This window comes from Petaurus breviceps, unplaced genomic scaffold, assembly GCF_028583685.1.
Source record: "Petaurus breviceps papuanus isolate PSGF00001 unplaced genomic scaffold, PetGlider_PUasm1.0 91133, whole genome shotgun sequence".
In the NCBI taxonomy this organism is placed as follows: Eukaryota; Metazoa; Chordata; class Mammalia; order Diprotodontia; family Petauridae; genus Petaurus; species Petaurus breviceps.
The window spans coordinates 92,440,719-92,454,738 of NW_027187419.1; the positions used below are offsets into that span (position 1 = coordinate 92,440,719).

At 35.2% G+C, this 14,020-nt stretch overlaps 1 protein-coding gene across 3 annotated transcripts in view; it reads right to left on the reverse strand.

The window, feature by feature from the left end:
* SCN3A (sodium voltage-gated channel alpha subunit 3) overlaps nt 1–14,020 on the reverse strand; it is a 107,917-nt gene that overhangs the window by 9,388 nt on the left and 84,509 nt on the right. For all 3 annotated transcript variants that reach the window (XM_069080794.1, XM_069080793.1, XM_069080795.1), the window contains 6 exons: nt 11,810–11,932; nt 8,599–8,871; nt 5,318–5,371; nt 4,403–4,540; nt 2,713–2,817; nt 1,122–1,392 (listed from right to left, as the gene is read on the reverse strand). In XM_069080794.1, coding sequence (XP_068936895.1) covers nt 1,122–1,392; nt 2,713–2,817; nt 4,403–4,540; nt 5,318–5,371; nt 8,599–8,871; nt 11,810–11,932 — 964 coding nt within the window. The remainder of the gene's footprint in view (nt 1–1,121; nt 1,393–2,712; nt 2,818–4,402; nt 4,541–5,317; nt 5,372–8,598; nt 8,872–11,809; nt 11,933–14,020) is intronic.

The following is a 14,020-nucleotide window of genomic DNA, read 5'->3' on the forward strand; positions in this document are numbered from 1 at the left end:
GAGAGAGAGAGAGAGAGAGAGAGAGAGAGAGAGAGAGAGAGAGAGAGCTGCCTCTATTACTCAGCTGTTTTGTTCTTCCTTTTAAATGCATTTGAGTAAAAATTAAAGAGCACCATGAAAGACAAGAGTTTCACTTGTTTCACTGGGCAACACATGGTACCTGTGGAGTTTTTTTTGCCTTTAATTTTTGAAATGTTTCAGGGATACAGACCTTCAGGGATTTAACTTGAGTTAAAATTAATTTTCTTACTCCTAGTCAGATGGCTGTATGTGGTCTGGGATTATGAGTTAGCATCATTATAAAGGGGGCCAAAAGAATAGACAATCTTGGCATGGGGATTTTTGCTAGTTTCCTGGCTTGGCTCCTAGTTCTCAGTGGTTATTCACTAAAAATGCTTTAGCCCTCTTGTGCTGGGGTGGAGGGGGACCAGCTATTGAGGGGCACAGAGAGGAGTTCTCTGTAATCATGAGACCAGAGGACCCAATGGGACAAAAATCAGAGACTTCATACCAAGAATACATAACAAAAGTGTAATGGAAAATTATGAGAATGGCAGAAGTGTGGTTTGCCCTGGCCATACATAAATGCCCTCCACCTGTTTGCTTTAGTCATATGTGTTTCTGTTTTATCTGCGTCTTCTCTTACGTTCCCTGGTCAAATGTGTAGGTTTGCTCGATGAGTGTTTCTTGATCTTGTGTGTTCATTCCATGTATGCTTTCAGTCATTTGAGGTATGGTATCCCTGTGGAAAAGTATACTCCAGTGTATGTTTGGAGATAAATTTTCTTTTCACTTAATTTTCTAAGTTATTTGATTAAATTTGGTTGTGAATTAATATATCTTCTGGTTGGCTAGTAAAAGTGAACACAATTGGGGCAAAATGAATTTTGGGTTCAAATGAATGCTAACTCACAAGAGTGCTGATGACCTGCCATTGTATCCCGGGAACTTTTTATGTGGGGAGTTCCTATGTGCCATAAAGTTAGCATCTATATACTTATTATGGTACATACTGCACATCCAGCGAACACACACACACACATACATACACAGTAAGATAATTCAAATTAAGCTTAATTTTCACTTCTGTTTGGTCTCTCCTAAAACAAAGCATATCTTACCTACAATGGAAAGGATTACCACCACAAAATCAAAAATGTTCCATCCTATGGTGAAATAGTAATGGCGGAGGGAGATCATCTTCAGCACACATTCTCCAGTGAAGAGGACAATGAACACCAGGTTAATCCGGGACAGAATGCTAGTCATATCATCACTCTGGTCATCAGTCTCCACCATCATGGTAACCATGTTGAGGCAGATGAGAATCATGATGCTGATATCAAAGACTTGTCTGGTTACAAAATCAAAGACCATTCCCTGGAATTTATTCTACAAAATATAGAATGTTGTCATTCATTTTCTTTTTCTCCAAAGGAAAAAATAAAGAGTTCCAAATGCAGTATAATGACAAAAATGTCCCCTCTGCATTTGAGTGGCAGGACTGGTAGACAAAATCAGCTTTTCCTAAATTATCATTGTTCCTTTTATACATACCCTTTCTTGAGGCCTTTGCCTTTTTCTTCATTTCCCTTTCCCTCTCTGTTAGTATGCTACTTGAGAAACAAAGTAATCCAGTAACAAAGCATCCAGTAAAAGTATAATAATGATAAAAATCAAAGCTTCTTTGGCCTTCATGAACTTATTTTGGTCTCAAGAGAAGCAGTGAATTGAGCAGTTCAGAAGCTGAGCAATTAACTGAATCTGATTCTATCTTAGGATTTCTAGCACCTAGCATAGTGCCATTCACATAATGGTTCTGCATATACACATATAACTATATCTGTATGTATATATATAAAACATATCTCTGCTGAATTGAAATGAATTGCTCCTTGCTGCATTCTGAAATGTAGATGTCTGCATTGGAAGTGGAAGATGGGGAAGGCAGAAGTTACTCTTTCATGGACCTGCTTATGATTCTTATGTAGGTGTCATCTACACTTCTGTATGACAATCCCCAGTGGGACTTTGGAATCATACATGTTAACAACATTTACTGATTCTTTTCTGAAACGTTAGATAAACTCAGCAGTTAGATAAACTTCTGAGTTGTTTCAGTAAACATTTCTAGCTTCTTCCTCTTTAAAGGAAGAATATTTCCTGTCCAAATTGGTAAACAGAGAAAGACAAAATAAAGGAGTAGAAAAGGATTATATAAAAATGCTGAAAAGGGACAAGCTCCCAGACAGAAGGTGATATGGAAGTCAGTCAGGAGATCAAAAACTGGCTATTTGATGGGTGAATCAGATAAAGTTTTCATGATATGGCCAGGGCTACAGTTAGGATGGAGGAAAAGGGGAAAAGGAAGTAAAAAAAAATGAGGCAGAGGAGAATGAAACACTTATGTTGCAATCATCTGCCTTCTCAACAAACTCTTTAAACATTTGAGTTCATATGAAGATAAGTGCTATTTTATATAGGGATGTGTAAATTTTTGGCATCACTGGGCCTAGATTACAAATGGGTAATTTCAGTTTGCCTCATTTTTGCAAGCTGATAATTCTTAGTCACATTCAGAGTAAAAGCAAATTTTTCACTCTTTAATAAACCTTGCAATAAGAGCCACAAAGAGACAATACCACAAAATTTCCTTGATTTATGTCAAATTCACCATGTCAATATGTCCATAGTATAAAGGATTATTCTTACTGCTGGTCTAGGGATAGGTTTCTGGGGTTTCTTCGATCCTAGTTTCTTCATTGCATTATAATATTTTTTCTGTTCCTCTGTCATAAAAATGTCTTGACCTCCAAAGTAAAGAAATATTATGAAAACTGGTTACAATCATTGACATGTTCAATATGTTACTGAAATCATTTTCTTAAAATAATTCTGAAATATTAGTCAACTTCAGTGGGTTTTGAAATTTTCATGTTTCCATTCTGAGATGCTAATCTAAGTTTAATGCTCCACAAATTTAAAAGGTGTGAAAGTTCAAGCATATGGGACATTTGTGGAATAAACAATAGAGTTATTGCTGGCCTTCAAGTCAAGAAATCTAGGTGTAAATCCTGGCTCTGTCACTAATTGTGTGACCATGGATCAATGACTTCTTCAGTTTCCTTCGCTGTAAAGTGGGAATAACAGTAGGGTCCTTCATAGGATTGTTGTGAGGACACTGCTTTGTTAAACTTAAAGTGATACTTAAATATGAGTTATTATGCTATAAATAGGAAATAATAGTAATTTACATTCTTTTGTAGCACCTTTGCATCATGTAAACTTATAGAATATAAGAGCACTAAGTTCTTTTTTAAAAACACATTGGAGAGCCCTTGCAAATATAAGCTTCTCTAGTTTTTCAAGACTTTCACAACCTGGCCTCATCTTATCTTTTGAGCTTCGTTACTCATTTCTACTCATTACTCCTTGTACTCTGCAGTCTGGACAAATTGGCCTTGCTGTTCCTAACACATTACACTCTCTCCTTACCTCCTCCTTGTATAATCCTTTGCTTCCTTACAGTACTCAGCTCAAGCACCACCTTCTACATAACATCTCTCCAGATTCCTCTAGCTACTGGTGCTCTCCTTCCATAAACTTCCTAAATTTAATTTTATATCAATTCTGTATATGCTTTTATCTGTACATTCTGTGTCTTCTCATAGAATGCCAACTAGCTCCTTGAGAGTAGGGCCTATTTCATTTTTGTCTTTGTATATATCCTGTGCCCAGCAAATTGGCATATAATATATAGTAGTAGGCACTTAATAGAAACTTATTGATTGATTAACTATAATAAGTTATGATTTAAACTCTTTGTTAGGCAAGCTTTAAGAGTAACTTCATAAATGAAATCATCCTTTTGCTTTGACATAAGCATGCACTCCATGCAATAGAACAGTTTGTTCTATTTTATCCTATAATCTTTCTTGAGATTTGTCTTTAAATAATTCCTTAGGAAATTTGTGAATTTTTGTGTATAATCTTAAAGTGAAACCAACAGGTACCCCTCCTGAAAGCGTGTGAGTTTTTACCTGTTCTTTCAAACACCTGTTTGACACCGGTTCTTTCAAACTCAGGATTGTGACTTGATTGTACAGTGGGGGAAGTAATGGAAAACTCTTTCTTTAAAGTGGGAAGCTGAATCTAGACAATGCTTTTCTTCATCACTAAATCAGTTTCTAAATCTCATACGTGATTGGGACAGAATATGGAAGATCCAGTCAGTTCATTTTTGTGTACTGGACAGTCTAGTTGGATGCACTGCCGCTAAGTGCAGCATGCCTGCATCTAGTTAGGGTCCTAAAATGATCACCTTTTGGTCTAGTAGTTATAGGAGTCTTATAGAGATATAATACCATATACTATAGGGAGGCAAAACATATGGAATACTTATCTTCTTTTTTTGTTGGTTGAAGTTATCTATGATGACACCAATAAATAGGTTCAGGGTAAAAAATGACCCAAAAATGATAAAGATGACAAAGTATAAATACATGTATAAATTGACTTCATATTCAGGTTGTTGTTTTACCTAAATAATAAGCAAACATACAATAAGCATTCATTCCATATTTATGTAAAGCAAACATGTTTTGGGTTTGGGACAAGTTATTTAACATAAGAACAACTTTTTTCTTGCAAAATGTTTATCTGGAGGATTTGTTTCAAATGACTGCCCTGTACCTTACTGAGTATTCAGACACCAAGTTTTCTGACTGGCTTAAAGTACACAATGTCCAACTTGTTTCCCAATTTCACTTTTTAGAAATAAATGCATAAATACTATAGGAGAGGACAAAATGTTTGGGGTCAGCATGGTATAGCTATGTTGTCACTTGAAAACTGAACTATACTGTTATAACTTTCATTTTTAAGAGAAAATTTAAGACAAAATAAATTCTGAAATGGCACTTAAGTTTTCTCATTTTATTTAAGTAAATTGGTAATTGCTTGCTTTTACATTTCATCCTGAAGTAACTTATAAATTACCTAGTTTATCCTTACAGAGCCAGGAGAAGATGCTGAATATCTGTCCCTTTCCCCCACTACTCTCAAGTTCTTTTCTTGTTATGATCAATCTTTCTGGATTGGGCAGTTCAGTACCTTATTACCCATTTAGTTAGAAATTCTCTCCTACATCAAGTATATGTACATTTAGAATATTTTATTTTTCAAAATGTGATGCCTAAAACAACTGTGAACTTATAATTTATAATATTCTGAGCACTCAATTTAGGAACTGTAATTCTAGCACATGTTTATTATAGAAAAATCTAGCAGTTATAAATAGTATATAAATGATACTTACTTCTCGTGAATCAACAGCTGCATACATAATATCCATCCATCCTTTAAACGTGGCCTATAAATAAGACATATTTAAATTCTACAAGAAAACCTGCTTCAAGAAAATAAATGGCATTCTCTCAGAGAATTACTTGATAGTCTTATTTTAAATAACTATTTTCAACTGTTATTTTAAGGTGCTGTTATAAAACAAGATTTGCAGATGTAGTCAGGTTTTTGTCTTTTATTTGTTCTTGGAAACATTTTTCATTTCTGTTGTAAAAACTGCAACAGTAATGATACATGCATTATGTTTAATGCATATAACCATCCAAAGGGTTCAGATCATTAACATCAAATTGAATTAAGTGCTAAGACAGTTTATATGTCTATACTCATGACTAACTCTAGTTCATAAAGTTATTAGAGTAAATAAAAAAACAGTAAATTCAACAACAAAAGTTAATTAAGTGCTTTCCTGTGTGCAAGACAGTGTACTCAGTGCTGAATATACAAATAACAGAATAAACAATGCCTACCATATATCCTCCTGGGAGACAAAGAGGTAGATACAAGATGTGAACATAAAGTACCACTATATGTAAGATAATACAAAGTAGCTTTAAGAGGGAGAGAAGACTAAGTAAGAATTGTGAAGATGGGGAAAGGCCATGTGGAGGAGGTGGTATCTGAGTGGCCACTTGAAGGGATCCAGGGATGGAATGTTGTCAATGAGGAACAACAGCCAAGAGGTCAGTTTGGCTACACCATTGAGTGTAACAGGGGGAAATAAAATGATATGAGTCTGGAAATATAGGTTGCATTAATATTGTGAAAGGCTTTACACATCAAACAGAGAAATTTACTTTTGATTCTAGAGGCAAAGGATTCACTGAAGCTTGTTGAGCAGGACAGTATTTTAGGAATATCAGACACTGGAGTGAGGAGAGACTGATTGAGGGAGATCAAACAAGAAATTATTATAATAAGACAGAAGAAATGTTGATGAGGGACTGAACTAGGGTGATTTTAGTATGTTGAGAGAAGGGGGCAGATATGAGAGATACTGTGGAGATAGAATCAACAACACTTGAACAACTGATTGCATATGGAGTGTGAGGGGGAGTTTAGAGTCAAGGATTACTCCAAGGTTGTGAATGTAGGTGACTGGAAGAATGGTGTTACTCTAGGCAGAAATGGGGATGTTTGAAAGAGGAATTTATTTGGGAGGAAAGGAAATGTATTCAGTTTGGGACACATTGAGTTTGAGATGACTAGTTGGTGATGTAAAGATGGAAAGATAAAGGATGTACTTCTCTCTCTTTATATGTATATACATATACAATAAATAAATATAAATATATAACTCTATTTAAATATATTTATGTATGTATATACACATATATGTATATATTTGAGAGTTAATTGCAGAGAGTTAATAATTAAACTTAGGGGGAACAGATGAGGTCACTGAAAGAAAAGAGGTCCCAAGACAGCTCTGAAGCATGATCATGGTTAGGGGCTGTGATGTGGATGCCAATTTAGCAAAGGAGATTGAGGAGTAGTAATACAGGCAGGAAGAGAACTAGAAGAGTACAGTGTAATGAATAGTCAAGGAGAAGACAGTATCTTGGAAGAAGGGGTGGTCTACAATGTCAAATAATATAGACTTGCCCAAAAGATGAGGACTGAGAAAAGAATATACCATAGGAATTATTGAGATATGAGGTAACCTTGGAGAAAGCAGTTTCAAGCAAGTGGTGAGGTTAACCGTATTTAAGCATTTAAAAAGTAAGTGTGATGCGTGGCTAGGTGGTGCAGTGAATAGAGCACCAACCCTGGAGTCAGGAAGACCTGAGTTCAAATCTGACCTCAGATACTTAACACTTACTATCTGTGTGACCTTGGGCAAGTCACTTAACCCCAATTTCCCCTATAAGAAAAAAAAGGCAAGTGTGAGGTCAGACTGTGGAGGCAGTGAGTATAGATGGCTTTTTCTAAAAGTTGGGCTATAAAAGGGAAGAAAAATATAGAGTAATAGTTTGAGGGGATGGCAGAGTCAAGTTAATATATTTTAAGAATGGGGGAGCCCTGGGCATGTCTATAAACAGAAGAAGTCTGTGGAAAAAAGAGACCAGAGATTAAAGTGACAGAGAAATGGTTGGAATGCATTATTGGAGTTAAGAGAAAGGGAAAGAATCTATAATATAAATAGAAGGATTGGCAAAGAGAAGGGTCAGAGACTAAAATGAAAAGAATGGTGGGAAATAATATTTAGGGGATTTAAGGTATGGAATGAGGGAGAAAAAGGAGGTCATGAGAGGTGGTCTTTTGGTAAAGTCTAAGCAAAGATCCTCTCCTAAGAGAGAAAGGAAAGGGGTAGTATTTGAGAAGAGAAGATAATGTTTTGAACAGATAGTATGGGAAGTGTATATGAGAGTAAATTAGGAAAAAGGATTAGTCTGCAGCAATGAGGGTCCAATTGACATTATATAACAAACATTTGTAGTGGACTCAGTCAGCATGTTCATGTGGTTTCCTACAGTGGTACTCACTAGCACACATTCAATAGTGGAGAATTATTCAAGTAGAGGTTTGGCGAGATGTGAAGAATGATGCAGCATTTGGGCAGAGTATTCAAGGTAGATGATGGTGTAAAGTAGAATTGCTTAAGTATGGATGAAAGTTATGAAAGGAAGTAAATGTGGCCAACACAGCAGTAACGGACTAAGAAAACATCAAGGGAGGCATGGAGTGAATGGAAATCATGATGAAGACAAAGTATAGGCTTAAGAAGAGTAAAGCAAAGGAAGAGATGAAAGAAAAAGGGGTTGTAGTCTGAATGAGGAATTTCAATGAAGAATCACTTTACTCAAAATGTCTGAACCATTTGTTTACATAGGCAAAACCTGTCAGATTGTACCCGTTTTTTTTTTTTTTTTTTACCTTCCATCATAATGAAACTCTACAAATGTTTATTCTCCTTAGGAAACTGAGGATAATAAGTAGAACCTAGGAATGCTACAAGCCTATAAAATGATGCAATAAAGGTATAAAATAAACACTATAAGATTAAATTCTCGTCATCAAAAATGAATTGAAACACACAGAACATTTTAAAGTAACTACAAAAGCCATTTTCTTCTCAAAGTTTAGTTTTCAAAAGGTTTTCCAAGTATGAGCAATAATACAAACTGAGGTCATCACAACAGAGGAAAAATTATGTTTATTGGAAAATTATAAGCCATCATTTACTTTGGTACTGCTAATCATAACCAGGCAAGAAGACTAATAGGTACTTACCACTTGAAGCAGGGCAAGATAGCCAGCTCCAACATTATCAAAGTTTACTTTCACATTTTTCCACCGAGCCTGATCTCCAAGAGCCTGACAGTCAGTAATATTGTTGACTTCCTTAACTTCAAACATGGTACCAGTTGTGACATTAACACAGTGGTAGAATTTGCCAGCAAACAAATTAACTCCCATGATGCTGAAGATGAGCCAGAATATGAGACAAACCAACAGGACATTCATGATAGAAGGAATGGCTCCAACCAGAGCATTCACAACCACCTAGCTCAGAGAAAGGAAACCATGCATTAAAAAAGAAAACAAGCAACTTTTTACTTAAGTTCTATTGTATTTCCTACTAAAATAGCATTGTGCATATTTTTTAGTAAAAGCATACATAAAATAATTGTATCTTCCATATTCAATGTTTAAAATAAATATTTGGTAAGGTAAAAAAAAGTGACAGAACTTAAGATCAATAGTATAGTTAGAAAGCAAAAGTATGCCAAAGTATGAAAAAGAAATAAAGGAAAACCTGGTAGTAAGATGGAGTCATAAAATGTTTGTATTCTAGAGAAAAAAAAAGAGAAAGAGACATTAAAAACAACAAAAAAAATTAAAATTAACAAGCAGTACAAATTAATATGCAAAAAGATAATATATGAAGTTAATGAATATATGAGAATGGTTATGCAAAGAACTTTACAAATAAAACAGGTGTTTTATATGCCTTCAGTCTATATTTTCAGATTTTAAAATTTTCATAATCTGAGCAACATTAATAAGAATGTTTCCTTTCTACTTAGTTGTTCATAGTTTCTAAAAAGTATATTGAAACAAAAATGAATTTTCTTTTGAAGACATAACACTACTGCTCCACAGTTACCTAAGTGTAATGATAGAATTTGAGATGTTGTTCAAACATTTAGATTAAGGTACATTTTACTTCAACTGTCTTAAGTTAGACTGATCTAGTGAGGAAGGAAAGTAATCCAGCTTTTATCTGATAAAAGCAGCTTCAACCTAAGAGTAAGATATTTGGAATTTTAAAGATTTATGTTGAGTACATAATTTAACATTAATCAGACCACTTCCTCAATAACTATAACAAACTCTTACTCTAAATTGAGGTGAATAGAGCATAGGATTTGGGGTCAGAAAGACTGGACTTCAAATCCACACTTAGATACTTACTAGCTGAGTGACCCTGGCAAGTTATGCATTGTCTTGTTCAGTTCCTACTGTAACATGAGCATGATAATAATAACAATCCTATCTCCTACGAGGGCAGCTAGGTGGTGCAGTAGATAGAACATTAAGGTATAGAGTCAAGAAGATTCATCTTCCTGAGTTCACATCTGGTCTCAGAAACTTATTAGTTTTGTGACCCTGAGCAAGTCACATAACCCTGTTTGTTTCAGTTTCCTCATCTGTAGAATGAGCTAGAGCAGAAAATGGCAAACCACTCCAGAATCTCTGCCAAGAAAAGCCCAGATGGGCCACGAAGAGTTGGACAACTGAACAACCACAACAACCCTCCTAAGATTGTTGTAAAGGATAAATGAAAAAAAAATATTTGCAAACCACTTGAAAACCTTAAAGCAGTATATAAGTATTATATAAATGGGAAGCTAGGTGACACAATGAATAGAGCACCAGGTCTGGAGTCAGGAAGACATAAGTTCAAATCTGGGTTCAGACACTTATTAGTTGTATGGCCCTGGGCAAGTCATTTCACCCAGTTTGCCTAATTTCCTATAAAATGGGCTGAAGAAGATGTCAGAGCACTTCAGTATCTTTGCCAAGAAAACGCACATCACTCAACAACTGTCATCATCAATCATCATTAAAATCATGGTCAGTAAACTATGGCCCAAGAACCAAATCTGGCCTGACCCCTGTTTTTGTATGTCCATTAGCTTGTGAGCCATACAAAAACAAACAGCAGGCTGGATTTGGCCTTCAGGCTATAGTTTGCCAGCCTTTGATTAAGAGTATATAAAAAAATAAACAGTAGATTCAAGAACTTCAGAAACCTCAATTCAGGAAAAATATGGGTTTGCATTGTCTTGCCCAGCACTTACTGGATGTGTGACCATGGGCAAGTCTCTTAACCTGAATCTCCTGTGTAAAATTGGAATTAATAATAAGTCACAAGACTGTTGTGAGGGCTAAATGACATACTGTAGCATAATAGTTCATTAAAAAGTTGAAGTAAAATGTAACTGTCATCTATTTTTATTATTATTTCAAACAAATTAGCAAAATATGCAAACTAAAACTATTTTTACATTCTTTAGAATTTTACTTATGTAGAAATTGAAAACTATAATACAAGGAGGTCATTTATCATTATCCAGAAAATTTGTGCCAAAATTTGTACTATTCTAAATACAGACCAGAGGTAAAATGTTTTACCACAGGTGAGAATTAGAATGTACGTAACAAGAAGAAAGTAAGCTAGATTCATTGTTCAATCAGAGGTCAAGAATATAACCTATAATTACCCAGGTAGTTAATGCAAAAACAGTTTCCCCAAAGCCATTTTTGCCTTTAGTGTCTGACTAATTATCCAAACTTCCTTTTTTCTGTAATTTTAAAACTATTATTAAGGCTGAAATGTTAGGCTTTTTTCTTTTACTTTTTAAGAATTATATATGTTATTCGTAGATAGAAATTATTTACTTTTAACTACTAATAACTTTTTGAGAAACCAGGATAATATCTGTGGAGAGGAAAAAAGTAACTTGCTAAGGCTTTACTATTTATTTACTGTGTGATCTTGGAAAAGTTCTTTCCCCTTTCTGTACTTCAGTTTCCTGGTTCATAAAGTGAATGGGCTTAAATTAGATGTTTTCTACCAACTAAATCCTAGGCTCTTATTATTAATTTGAGGAGAAAATATGTACCAAAATGAGTGAAGGTAATATTGTGTGGTTGTATATAGCCTTTTATGTGCTAAGCAGTGTGATTTTGATGCAGTGGAAAGGCCAATGAACTAGGAGTCAAAAACCTGATTTCTAGTCTTAGTGCTTTCACTAATTAACTCTATGATCTTGTCTGGTCCATATAATATCCTTCTTATTTAGGTGCTCCAAGATGAATTTGAGTTAAATTCTGTTATGATTCTTTGAAATATGAGGGTTGAACTCAGCACATCTGCTCATTTTTATGCTTATTTGGTAAAGTATCATTTGAGGAATTTTCATACATTTCTTACCCTCATTCCTTCAAACCTGGACAATGCTCTCAGAGGTCGTAATGCTCTTAATGTTCGAAGGGATTTGATGGCACCAAGTTCCGAATAGCCCAGAGCATTGGCTACCAAGCTAACCAAGGATACCTATGCATATCAAAAGAGGAAAACAGAAACTTCAAGTAAGGAGTTCTACCATAAAATGGCCAACTATGTAAATGACCAAATATGAACAAAGGAAATATATCTACTTGAAAATTTTTTTATCAGACCATAATCACTTAATTAATGCTTTTTTTTACTGACTGTAAAACCATGTGCAGTTAATTCACTTAATCTTTTTGATCCTCAATTTCCTTATCTGTAAAATTCTGATACCTCCCTCATAGAGTTTTTGTATAAATCACCAGTTGGATGAATTGTAGACTAGACTCCACTTGACAAAGCCCTATATCTCTATAATCTCTAGTTCCATAAAAAATTAATCGAATACTTCAGTATTTTGGTGAATCTAATTTTGTTGACGAGTGTACTCTTTCCAATGTGCAGACCACATATTTTCCCATTTTGGTTTATTCTTTTCCATGGCCTCCCATAAATCTTCCCCACAGAATTCACCCAATGTGTAAGGGTCTTTATGGAGGTCTTCTAACACAGGCTCCAATGCAGCATATATTCTATGTATATTTTATTACTTTTTGTTACTACCTAACTGTGGAACCTCATTTTTTCTGGTCACAAATCCCTTTGATATTGTAATTGTGTCATTTCTTTCATGAAATTCATTTTTGCAAATACACTGAGACCATGTATTTCTTCATTGTGTTTATGGTGAACTTCAATTTTACTTCTTCAGGACAATGATATTCCATTATTTGCATTCTCTTTCATTTTAATACAGTAAAAATTGATAAAGATATGCCCTTAAAATATTTACCTTTACTATATTTAAAGATGGCTTACTGAATTACAAGTCATAAATAACTGAAATACCTCATAGTAGTATATCAAATTTAGCCAAAATCAGCCACTATAAAAGTTATTTTGGAACAAGTAGACAAACACAAAGTGCTCAGAGATTGAATTAAAACAGACTTATTTCACCCAGTCAGATAGTTCTTGTTAAGATAGCTTGAAATTAGTTCTTTGTATAGTTATGTTAAATCTTCTCGAACCATTTTAAATTATCTGAGTACTATAGTTCTCAAATAAATTTATAGCCTGAGAATTACAACCTAAAACCAGAAACCATTACTCCAAGAAGAGGTAGCTAAAAGCAAGGCCCCATGGGACTTTAGCCTGAGCAACTTTAAATACTTGAGCCTCATAGTTCTCAATAGTTGACCCAGGACAGAGCTGAATTCAAGCATTGGTAATTGAAAAAAAAAAAAAGTGTGTGTGTGTGTGTGTGTGTACATATGGTGATTAGAAAGCATTAAGACATGAAAAGTGGCAAGATCCCCAGAGAGAGGGAGAGTAATTCTACAAGACATGTCCTATTCAATTTAATAACTATTTATTGAAGACTAGTTACAGGCACGGTGATGATATAGGCTAGCATGCTGCATGTACTTATATTTAGGAAGACCTAGGTTCAAGTGCTGCATCTGATACTTAGTAGTTGTTTGACTGGGAAAGTCACTTTAATCTCCCTGAGTTTCACACAACTCTGAGACTATAAATAACATAGGAGTTGCTGATTTATATTATGCCTTAATGGAGATATCTCCTACATCAACAAAATCCCAGGTCCTTAATATATTGAATTATGTGCAAAGTGTTAAGTACTTAGGGGAGATTTCCCCCTCCTTGTGACCACACCTGGGGTTTCTTTGGTATCAGGAATTCCTCACGGGGAAACTTTGTGAATGCAGATCATCACTGACCCTGCAATTTACCGACTGCAGGAGAGAGTCAACTGGAGAATTCAGAAGTAAGTACAGTGTTGTAGCGACTGAACTCAGGTCTTCGTGACTCAATGGTTAGATCTTTAACTACTCTGTCATGGCGAGGCAGCTAGGGGCAGCTAGGTGGCGCAGTGAATAGAGCACTGGCTCTGGAGTCAGGAGGACCTGGGTTTGGATCTGGCCTCAGACACTTCACACACACACACACTCACACACACACAGAGACACACACACACACACACACACACACACACACAACTAGCTGTGTGACCCTGGGCAAGTCATTAATCCCAATTGCCCTCCAAAAAGCAAAAAAAAAAAAAAAACC